We start from the raw sequence: 12015 nt of genomic DNA, 5'->3' as shown, positions 1-12015 counted from the left end.
ACTGCCAAACTGCTGGCAGCCGACAGCCAGCAGAAGTAGCCTACAGTACTGCGTTCTAACCAATGCGCCTCACAATCTCCAGGCTATGTAGGCACAATGAGTAAATATCAGCTGCGAAATCTGCATTGGCATCAGGAAGGGCATCTGGCCAATACACACTTAGCTCCTTTCAATTGCCCCAATTCCACCCTGATGCAAGGGATTACAGGGGGATATAATATGTACACTGTACCTAATAAAAGATCGAATAAAAGAGTAAATGGAATATTGCAGCCTTTGTTGGCTCAGAACAATTTTTTTTCTCCAGCATTTGATTCTTTTTTTTAATCTTTCAGACTCTTGATAGTTTAAATGTATAAGGAAGTTTATTTTATTTTTGAGATACAAAAACAGTAGAATCTACATTTCTTTACTTAGATTTTAATCAATGCCCCCACCTTACTACCAACCACAGTGCTAAAAAATCAGAGCACTAAGAGAAAACAGAATAAGGAATGGTCCCTTCACTTCAGAGGTAAAGCATGCTTTGAAGAACATTGCAATATAATGATAGAAGTCACGATATTTTCCTTAATTAAGTTTACATCTTACATTTCAATCAGGGAAATAGCAGAAAATCCCAATGGCTGCAAGGTTTATCAGCCAGTGAAAACCAGTAACAGAGCTGTTTCTGTAAACTTTTTTAAAAGTAAAGGCTAAAACTGAAACCCCAAAATTTCCAGACAGCAAGAACCAATTGCTGGAAAATCATCACTTTTTCATGAAATGCAGCTGCTGCCCTTTTAGAATGAAGGGAAAACGTTATCTGCTGTAGCTCTACTTCTTTTGTCCCCTATAGAAAAGGCCTTTTCTGAAAGACATTTTAAAAATATATACTCCTGATTTAACAAATGAGATAGCAAATGGGATTCCTGAAACTTCAGTTTTGTATGTGCACCTTGCTTTATAGAGAAATACTGGAAATAAGAGATGGATATAAAATAATTCTGACAAATTACAGAAAATACAAACTTACAAAAACTCAGAATCAAAACAAAACACTCTGGGCTGTATGAAGCCAGACAGAAGAGTTACAGTCAATGTGCTGAACTATAAATGCACTTGCAGAAATTATTCTTAAACTCTGTATTGATGTGCTAGCAACCTTGTGTCTACACCTGGACAATACTGTCCCTTCTTTCCTCTCCCAATAGTGCATGCTAGAGAAAGGATTAGTCCAGACCTTCTATTTCAGATATTTCTAGATCTTGAGAAATAGTCAGCCGAGTAGTTCTGAACAGCCTCAGTTTTTAAAGGCACAACAGTAGAGATCAATGAGGGATGACCTGAAACCAAAGAGCTAGAAAACAAGAAGGAATTCCAGTTCTGGACTTGGCAAAATGAGAGGACAAACTTCTGCAGTGACCCAACTGATCCATTTGCAATTCTTGGAAAGAAGATGCTCCTGAGGATGAAGAGCTGCAGCAGCTACTGTAAGATAGCAGCATATTATTCTTATGCAGAGACAAATTTCAATCCATGTAGCCATCAGTGCTTCTAAGGCATTCTTTCAGATTTCACCTTAAATTATCAAAAATTGCTGGAGATAAAGAAAACAGGAACTGGGGAATCCAGTATTTCCACTTGGCTCTTAACCAGGAGGGCTGTTCTGCCTTTCCAGTGCCCTATCTTAACTGTGCAGAGATCAGGAGAAACTGTTCCTTCTTACTTTGCTCCATCAATTTGTTCACTTCATTTCTTCCTACGAATCTTGGGCTTCTTCACTGGACGGAGGTAAGGATTGTCTATCAAGTTTTCCTCTCCATTTCGACTGCCAGAAAGAGAAGTATTGTGCTGAAGTACTGATGCATTCTCCTTCTCAGCTCCTGAATCGTCCTGGCAGATAAGACATAAAGTGAATATTATCAGATTTAAAACTGAAAAATTAGTACCCATAAGAAAAACCAAGATGGAACAGAAACAGATATACAACATGCAACAGGCACACAACCCTGGTACATCCCAGAGAATATGATGCATTCTGCTGAATAATGGGAAAAATTATTCTGGAATTAAAGTAGTACAAGACTGAGCATTGATGAGATTCGCTTTTCAGGATTAAAAGCTGCTGTTGAAGAAGAGGGAAAAATGAGGTAATTCATGCAATAATCCTGCTTTTTATGTATTTTTGAGGATGTGTTACTATGAACTCTGGTGATCTGGGATCATTTTGTTTTTAAATGGATGTTTTGCCATTTTAACATTTAACCAGATAGCTTCCACTAATGGATAATGTTGCCATAGGCAAAGCTTACCCAACTGCTAAGGGAGATGGAGAATAGATATCCTCTCTCAAACAATTGAACAAGTGATCCCTATCTTATAGTGCTGCTTAATTGTCCACAAAGTTTTTTTTTAATTCTCTGTTTAATCCACCTGTTAACCCATATGCCAGATTCCTGCCAAATAAAGATGGAAGCATAGCTCTCATCTATCATCAGTATAAACCTTGATCAGACTGCAGCAACATTAGTCTGTTCTATTCAAAACCAAGGGCATGTTTCCTTTCTACGTTTCTCTTCCTTTATACAGCAAGTTCATTCTTCTCTAGATCAAAAGTTGCCCCAAAGTGAAGAAGGATATACAGGTAGTCCTGAACTTACAATAGTTTACTTAGTGACTGTTAAAAGTTACAACAGCAAAAAAAAGGTGACTTATGACCATTTTCACACTTATGACCATTGCAGCATCCTCATGGTCATGTGATCAAAATTTAGATTCTTGGCAACTGATTCATATTTATGACCGTTGCAATGTCCCGGGATCACATGATCCCTTTTTGCGACCTTCTCACAAGCAAAATAAATGGAAAAGCCAGATTCACTTAACCACCGTGTTACTAATTTAAGAACTGCAGTGATTCACTTAACAAATGTGGCAAGAAAAGTTGTAAAATGGGGCAAAACTCACTTAACAAAATTGTCACTTAGCAACATAAATTTTGGGCTCAGTTGTGGTCATGGAGAACTACCTGTATTACACAGAGGAAAACTACACCACCATGTGGCAGGCTTGCTCCAAAAGTCTTCTAACTTTTAAGCATTTTTTGCATCTACCCTGTTTTCCCAAAAATAAGACGTCCCCATATAATAAGCCCAATCTGGCTTTTGAGCACATGCACTGAAATAATCCCTCCCCCAAAATAAGCCCTCCTCTAAAATAGTTAAATGCATGTGCAGCCAGTCCCTGCCACTTCCTGGCAGGGGGAAGGGGGGAACATGCCCCATGCACCCCATAGATACTTGCCATCCATGTGGAATGGACTTGCAGAAGCTGCACCCGCAAACCCTAGCTACCATGCTCCTTCTCTTAGTGGCAGCTGCAAAAAGAGCAGCAGGCCCAGTGACACTAGGGCTGGCAAGAGTGTGCCAGAAACAGACACAGAACTTCCAACCCTCTCTGGATCAACTGATCCGCGGTCCATGGGCAGAGGTTAAGGGGCCTCCTGCACCTCAAAAATAATAAGAACTCCCCGAAAATAAGGCCAAGCACTTATTTCAGGGGTCAAAAGACCCTGATTTATTTTGGGGAAAACACGGTAGGATTATGTAGCAAATTGGGACTTGATCCACAAATTTCATTTACAAGGTGGCAGTTCAATACAGAGTTTCCAGAAATTTAGTGCTTATATTACATCGACTTAAGCAAAACATCTTGAGTTCTACCATGCTCATCTGGAGAGCGAGGTTCTCTGTGTCTGTCTGGTCATCTTGTTCAGACGAATCAGTCTCTTCCATCTGCTGCATCTCCAATTCAGAAGGAAGCAGAGCTGTCAGGTAGGGTATTGCAAAAGGCCTGGCAGCTATCACTGAAGACAAAGAAGGAGAAATTATTTTAGAAAACAATCAGAAAAAGTGATTTCTGATTCTTCTCTCAGATAATCTGCCTAAAATATAAGAAGCAAAGAAGGAAAATTGGTTTTACCAAGAAAGAAGCAGATTGTTTTAGATCATTTATTGCCCTATAAGTTGTGAAGAGATATAATGTAACTCTCTGTGTAATGGATGTTATTGTTGAATATCTGTTAACAGTGGGATTATTACACATGCTGTATACAGGGCTACCCTGAATATTCGGAATCTACAACTAGTACAGAACACAGACAGCTCTGGAGACCCCTCCCCCTCAGGTGATACACATGACACTGCTGTTATGTGAGCTGAACTCACTGTCTATTTGTTTCTGGATCCAATTCAAGGTGTTGGTCATCAGCTTTAAAGCCCTTTATGGAATAGATCCAGGGTATCTGAGGAACCACCCTACCCCAATGGGACTAACCTGCCCCTCTCATTCCAGTGGGAAGGGCCTACTTTGGATCCTGTCAGCCAAAGAATTTCAGCTGGCGGGATTCAAGAGAAGGCCCTTTTCTGCTGCGGCCCCCACCCTCTGGAATATTCTCCCATCAGAGGTGAGATCTGCCCCCATATTCTTGGCCTTCCCCCCAACATCTAAAAGCTTGGCTCTGCTGCTTGGCCTGAGGCCAAGGGAGCTGCCACAAGATGTAGATGGTCTCCAGGCTAAAGGCAGTGCTGGAACTCAGGCTTCCCCACTCCTGGTCCAGCATCTTAATCTCTAGACCAAACATGCTCTGCTAGGCTTAGTAAACATATTTTACATGTCTCAAAAACACACACAAAAGGAAACATTCCAACAATTTTAGCCCCCACTATCTCTACCATCTCAACAATATGATGCCCAGCTGCAAAAAAAGTTACCTGCCTTTGATCCTAAGCACTAAGCATTATACTGAAACAATGTATCCTCCCCCCAATTGCAGCCTAGACACCTCTTACAAGGAAAAGTGCTGACATCATCTTTGAAAAGACTCTGTGTCTCTCCAGTTTTTGCCATGAAGCGGGTCAAAGCTCTTTCAACATCTCGTCTCTGTGAAGCAGCTTTTTCTCGCAAGATCTGATAATCCAGTACAGGCTCCCGATAAGTCTGTAGGCAAAGGAAGGGAAAACATAAATAAGGACTATGCATTAACTTATCACATGCCTTTCTCCCACTCTCGGGGGGGGGGGGGGGGGCAAAAGAGCCAGTCACTCATGCACATCTAATGGAGAATCAAAGCTTTTTATTCATGGCATGTCTTCCAAAAATAGCAGAAAAGAATTTCTATTCTAGGACCACACATTTAACACTAAAGGAAATTTCTACTGCATATCGTTCTGTATCACTTTATGTATTTTTAACAATACTTTATGATTATTTTATGTAAGACTTACTGGTGTTTTGATGTAAGTATGAGGATCCGGAAACTCTGGGAAATGGCTAGGGATGTGAGAAGGATGAGGTTTGTTCTGTCCAGCTGTCAGGGCTTTTGGGGTGACAGGCTGATTTGTTACAGGTGCTGTAATTGAAAATGGAAATTTGATGACAACTTCTACCACGATGCTATCAGTCAACTGAAAAGAAAAATAATGCAATGGCTCTGCCATCTAATATGACAATTTGTTCAGACAAAAGGAATAAGAACATTGTTCAGGAAACAAAATATGAAAAAGCAAAATATTTAATGCAGACCAATCCTGAAATAACACGTTAACTAATTTGAAACCACCAAAACCATAGAAAATTCTACTCTGAACCGTCTTCTCTTTTCCATTGATTATCAATCCAGTGCCATCATGTACTTTTTCCATGTTCTCAAGTTCAATAACAAGGAACATGGATAAAAGGATAACAAGATCCATATACAACCAGTTCATATTTAGGGCTCAACTGTGCCATTCTGAATTCCTTAACTGACATGATAGGTGATAAGAATGGGGCACAGCTAAGCAGAGGACAGAGCTCCTTTAATGGCTGTTAAAAATGGGATATTCTAAAAATGGGATCATCCCATATCTATTACCCGAATGATGAATGAATGTTGTTTACTATTTTACTTTTATGTACTATTTTGTGTCTATTGTCTGTACCCTCCCTTCCCCATTTTATGTAAGCCGCCCTGAGTCCCCTCAGGGAAAAGGGCGGCCTATAAATATTAATAAAATCACTAAAAAAAATCACTATTATCAGCCCTGAATCAGCATAAATAGTCCCACCCAGATATGGACACACTGATTTCAATGGGAGATTCTTAAAGATCTGCCAGATGCTCTTTCAACTACTGATTTCAACAGAAGTTTGATGGCCATTAAATCTGCTTAAAACTGCATATATGTATTGCTTAAGAGTACCACAGAAATTTCTAATGAAAGATTAATGTAATAGCGTGAAAAGCCATGTAATGTATAATAGACATAAGTCAGCTAGGCTAACCTTTCATTCTATGTAAATAGCTAAGAAAGGTGATTTCAAGAAAAGCAGGCTTCCAAACAGAAAAAGGTACTGTACATAAAGAAATATTTATTTAATGCGCTTGCCTGCTATAGAAATTATTCTTACCTTTGAGAATACAATACCATATTAAAGATAAATTAGCATACGTTATCTAAGCATATTTTTGAACTAATGCATTGCACTGGGTACTTGAGAGACCACCTTCTGCCGATTACCTCCCACAGACCCATTCGATCCCACAGATTAGGCCTCCTCCGTATTCCATCTGCCGGCCAATGTCAGCTGGCGACTACTCGGAGGAGGGCCTTCTCTGTGGCTGCCCCGACCCTTTGGAACGAGCTCCCTGTGGAGATTCGGACCCTCTCCACCCTTCGGGCCTTCCGGATGGCCGTGAAGACCTGGCTGTCCCAGCAAGCCTGGGGTTGGGTTCACCCCCCACTCAAATTTGCTGTGTCTGTTGTGCTTTTAAATTGTTTGTATTGTCTGATTGTTTTTGTCTTACTTTTTGTAATTTCCCCTCCCTTGGCTTTTGTTCAGCCACCCTGAGTCCCTTCGGGGAATAGGGCGGCCTACAAATTGAATAAACTCCAAACTCCAAACTTCTTCTCAGGACATACACAAAGTAGTAACAGGATACTAGACAACAGCTTACATACGTGCAGTGATCACCATCCGCTGGGAACGTTTAGCATATGCAGGGAGCATCTCCACATTAAAGCCTAAAATATACGAAAAGAAAAAGCATTTGAGCAAGTCCCCTCTCTTGATTCTACTACAATATTTACCAACTGGTAACTTTCAGTTTGTGGATTTCGAGTCTGAGGATTCTTAGCAATGGCTATACTAGTTGAATAATTCTGGGAACTGAAGTTTATCTACTTGGAAGTTGCCCATTAGGAAATATTGCTCTACAGAGTTCTACAGAGGACCAGTAGAACAAGAATATATCCAAATATATCAGTCTGTTCTGACAAGTTGATATGTATCTCCTAAGAATGCAGTCAATCACATGTTTAAAGTCAATCACAAAATAGGATGTACCAGTAAACAAAATTGAAAAAGGGATTACGTTGTCTTCAGCTGCTCTGACATAGTATCCACGTGCACATGATCTGCACTCAGATGCTTTGTTCTCACTTTTATCAGATCAAAGAAAAATGTGTGTAAAATCTATTTCATACTGAATATTACTGCATAAGTATTTACATTGAATGTTATATTTCAGGATGTACATCATCTCTCCAAAACCTTATATAAAGATAATTCAGCTCTACTGCTCAGAAAAAGGAGGACAAATGGATGAAATAAAAGGGCACTCAGACTCCAGAATGAAGAAAGGCACCCCAAAGTGCTATAAAATTCTCTGGGTTGCTGATCTTCATGATTTGATTCAGTAAATTTAGGATTCATTTTGAAGAAATCAATTATATATCCTATGTAGATAAGCCATATCAATTGCCACAAGATATATACTCTCGCATCTACAGCACAGGAACATGAAAATAAACCCACCGTCTTGGCACTTACCCATTTCAACTAAGGTGACCACAATGTCTGAAAGGGTTGGCTGTGTCCTTGCGGTATGTTCACAAAAAGACTTGGCACTCCTCCCTATTTCACAAATATCTGACAAAAGAGAGTTCACCATAGCACTTAAGTTTGAAACCTAGAGTCACTTACATTATCAACATCAACCCACTTCTGAATTAAGGAAACGATATCTCTGAAAAGTCAATTTGGTCTAGTGGTTAAGGCACTAGGCTAGAAAGCAGGACACTGTAAGTTCAAATCCTGCCTTAGCTTTAAAAGCTGGGTGGGTGGCTTTGGACCAGTCACTCTCTCTCAATCCAACTCACATTACAGGGTTGCTGTTTGGGGAAAATAGGAGGAGGAAATAACTCCAGAGAATAAAGATGGAATAAAAATGTAATTCTCCCCTCTTCCAGTGTTTAGGTTGCCAAGGAAGAGAGATATGGATAAAACTGCTATTATTCTCCTATATTATATACTATTCATAGTATTTTGGAACATGAGTCTTTAACCATCTTGTAAGGTATGTCCTTAAAATAAATGCAAAACAAGAAAGGCTGACCAAAGAGGTTCATTTTTATGTTTCAAGAATTGCTAAACAAACTAGACTTTAAAGAAAAATGGATGTTAGCATTTCCCAGGGCTGAATGAATAGGCAAACATACAATATGTTTCATTATAAAGTGAAAGGATTCCTAACTGTATGAGTGTATATGTATATACACACACACACAGATATAGTTTGATCTGGATGTAACAAACTAGATACATAATCTTACAAGCATAATCAAAATGAAAACACCAATACACTAAAGAATAAGTCTATATGCAGGAGTTGTGAAATGTTTCTATGATCTCACAGGTTAAATTGTACATTGAATTAAATTGAAAATTAAAGCAAGCAATGGATTCCATGATTGTTCATTTTTGTTCAGCATGATAATGCTAATAGTTCTATAAAAATAGTACTGCCATTTAATAACATTAACTGTTGTAAACTTGCTAAATATAGAATGGAGTTTCTTACTTGATTCTATAGTAGAATCAATCAAGAAGCTCCATTCTATATTTAGCAAGTCTACAACAATTAATGGTATTAAATGGCAGAAATCATTCCTAATCCTAATCATTCCTAATCCTAATCATTCCTAATTCCTAAACAAATCCCAAAAATATGTACACAGAACATTTGTAAGGAGAATGAATTCCCATTATCCATTTGTTACCAACAAATATAAATGTAAACGACCAAGTCCTTAAATTTATTTTTCTGAGGGATCTATGAGGCAAAAGAGCAACATTCCTTTTTTAAAATAAGAATGTCAAGAAACTGACCAAATAATTTAAGTTTTTCAAAATAAATTTTGGCTGAATAACCAACACAAAGATGGAGTAGGAAGATTCTCAGTCTTTTTCTCATATGCCTTGTCTGCATTCTCACAATGAACTGTGCCCCCAGTTTGGCCAAATCACAGAAGATGTAGTCAACACTGCTGAATCCTTTCAAGACACTCCAAAATAAACAGAACTGCAGAGAGTAGAAGTGCCTGTGTTTTTGCTATTCATTCAGTTTTGGTAATTGTTTTCTCAAACACTAATGGATTTCACAGAGGAAAAATTATTTATACCACTATTATCATAATTGGGAATACTCACAGCTCTGAAGCATCTCTGTCATGGTTTCTACAGCAGCTTTCTCAGCACTCTCAAATCCAGCCTCTGTCAACAATGAACTAACTACTACCTGGAGAGTCCTTCTTCGAGCCAGATAATAATTATCTGCTGGGGTTGTAGAATGTTTACTACCTGATCGCTATTTAAAGAGAAAACAGGTAAAACAGAATGAATGAAAGAACAACACAAAAAATACAGAAAATGACAAGGGTAATAATTGAGTGGTTTTGGTTATTAATCAAAGAGTTTACAAAAATTCATATAGGTTCACAACTCACACTAAAGTAGGATTTTTCAGCACTGGTATGTGATTTGCTGAACAAGACAAAATGGATTAACTTGCATATAATATTAAGCCATTATGTGTATCCTATTAACCTAATAACATCCTATTAACCCAATCCTTCTGCAAAGCCAACTATGGTTTACTGCTATATGTGAATAGCAGTAAACCATAGTCTGAAACTCTGAATAACAAAAAATCAGGAGTTTGTAACCAAAGTTTTGTTAGGCAGAAAAGGTGCTCCCAAACTACTACTGATGTGAAAATCCAGGCACTTTCTTCACAATCCACTTTCAGTGACTATAGCAAAAAATTGTTTATATTATTTATATGCCGCTCAAATTTCAGATATTCTGTTGTTTATGTAATGTACAATTAAAAATAAAAATCAATTACAAATGATTAATGTAAGCATTTGGAGATAGCAGAATCTTATTTAACCGTGAAAAATGCTTCCTCCTACTAATTCATGAAACCTGACAATAAAATTGCTAAAATATGCACTGTTTTCCTCTTCTCATATCAAGTTCAGGTTGACCAATTAGTCTAAGGCTACACAAATTATCAACACAGTTTAGTCACCAGAACTCAACACTATGACAACTCTGCTGATGGAGGATGCGCTTAAAAAAAAGTTTCAAGGAGACACATTGGCAATGGACAGTATTCAGATCCAAAGAAGTCAAAAGATCCTTTGAACTCACCATGGATACCTCCTCTGCATCTGTTTGAGCATTGCTTTTACTGATCTTACATGGTAGCCTTGCAGGTTCAGCAAAATATTTGTTTTGAGTTTAGAGGTATTTGGCAGGGTGCAATCATATGTCACCACTCTTTTACCACCTCCTAAATGCTAATATGTGCAGGGTGTACCAAAAGCTTGATCCTATAATTATATAAATTACAATAAATGTTTGGATTGGTTGCCATTTTCTTTTAAACACTCCCTTACTTATTTGACCCATGACACTGTTAAACATTCCTAAGTGTAGCAATTTTCTTTGAATAAAATCAAAATATTGTGATTGATCTTTGAGGTCTGACTCTTGGTACACTCTGTACTTTCCTAAATTCCTAAACTACTATGCAATCCCAGGAAAATCTAGGTTTTTCCTCAGAATGTGCAAAAGGCACAGCCTGCACTAAATCTAAATTTCATCTTTTTTGTACATGCATCATGAAGTTGCACACATGTATGACAGGGACAGAGTTTGGACGCATAGAACAGCTTTAAATCTAGTAGTATTTTCGCTCAAAATCCTTAAGTTTATGAATAAAAGAACTGTTGCACCAGGTGGACAACGCTTGTGTAAAGAGCTAGTAAAATAAAAGGGGGAAAGATATATATTTTAAGTTTTGGCTTCCTAAACATGCATGTGCCGATCTCAGCTGTGTGCATGTTTGGGATGCCACCGTACATGCCAGGCGTTTATTACGCCCTTTGCAGACACTTGGGAAATCTGCAGAGCAACTTAATTCCGTCCCTCGATTCGGAACCGTTTGAAAAAAAAAAGGGGGGGGATAGACAGTTTCTGGAGCCAATCAGAATCAAAGGATTCCTCAAATCATAAATGGTTCGCCTCTAAAGATTGTGTCAGAACAGAAACCTCCCCTGCTCGGAACCTCTCGCCGCCCCAACCGAGACGCTGCGAAATGAGCCTGAGAAGGCTACCAGAACCCAATTTGATTAATCTACAGGATGTACCACAAAAAGAAACCAGTTTCCCGGAATCCATCCTTACCGTGCTAAAGGTATTAGACCCACCAGTCCCCGGGTCTGCCATCTTGGATTCATAGGAGTATATATGAGCATGCGCCGCTGCGCAGTGTCTTGTGGAACCTGTAGTTTCGAGACGTAGAAGGCGGGCTGAAAGCGCGTTTTCGGCCCTACGGGGAATTGGGGTGTGATAACTGTTACTCCGCCTTAAACACGCGGGATGGGAATGCTCTTAAACAAAATAAACTCGGTAATAGTAATGAGCAGGTTTAACTGTACCGTTCCCATGAGTCTGAAGTCAAATGAACCGAGAGGAATGTAATTGTAATTGGCTATTGCCGCCCTTAGATTTGGTGGGTCCTACTTTTAGGAAAAGCTGTGATCAGTGTCTTGAACATTTGATTTGATCGATAATTGTTATTGATAATTAGCCATTTGATTTCTGAAGCATTATCTGTCCTGGGGAGGAGAAGGTTGTAAACAG

The 12015-nt window shown here is 38.8% G+C and overlaps 1 protein-coding gene across 2 annotated transcripts; it reads right to left on the bottom strand.

The window, feature by feature from the left end:
- Nucleotides 1–352: 352 nt before the first annotated feature.
- TAF8 (TATA-box binding protein associated factor 8) lies at nucleotides 353–11641 on the bottom strand. Of its 2 annotated transcripts, XM_014055238.2 has the most exons (8): nucleotides 11557–11641; nucleotides 9514–9670; nucleotides 7855–7953; nucleotides 6984–7046; nucleotides 5268–5392; nucleotides 4833–4980; nucleotides 3705–3847; nucleotides 353–1875 (listed from the first exon to the last, which is right to left on the bottom strand). In XM_014055238.2, the coding sequence occupies exons 1-8, from the start codon at nucleotides 11596–11598 to the stop codon at nucleotides 1732–1734; spliced, it is 921 nt and encodes a 306-aa protein (XP_013910713.1). In that variant the 5' UTR covers nucleotides 11599–11641; the 3' UTR covers nucleotides 353–1731. The 2 variants fall into 2 exon arrangements, with proteins under 2 accessions (XP_013910713.1, XP_087576112.1); XM_087719986.1 differs by lacking the exon at nucleotides 7855–7953 and having other exon boundaries at nucleotides 11557–11617.
- Nucleotides 11642–12015: the final 374 nt, after the last annotated feature.

The sequence above is a fragment of the Thamnophis sirtalis genome, unplaced genomic scaffold (genome assembly GCF_051295495.1).
Source record: "Thamnophis sirtalis isolate CommonGarterSnake01/CBP01778 unplaced genomic scaffold, rThaSir2_p1.2 scaffold_7, whole genome shotgun sequence".
NCBI lineage: Eukaryota > Metazoa > Chordata > Lepidosauria > Squamata > Natricidae > Thamnophis > Thamnophis sirtalis.
The sequence above is the reverse complement of the archived record's forward strand: the minus strand, read 5'-3'. Positions and strand labels throughout refer to the sequence as shown.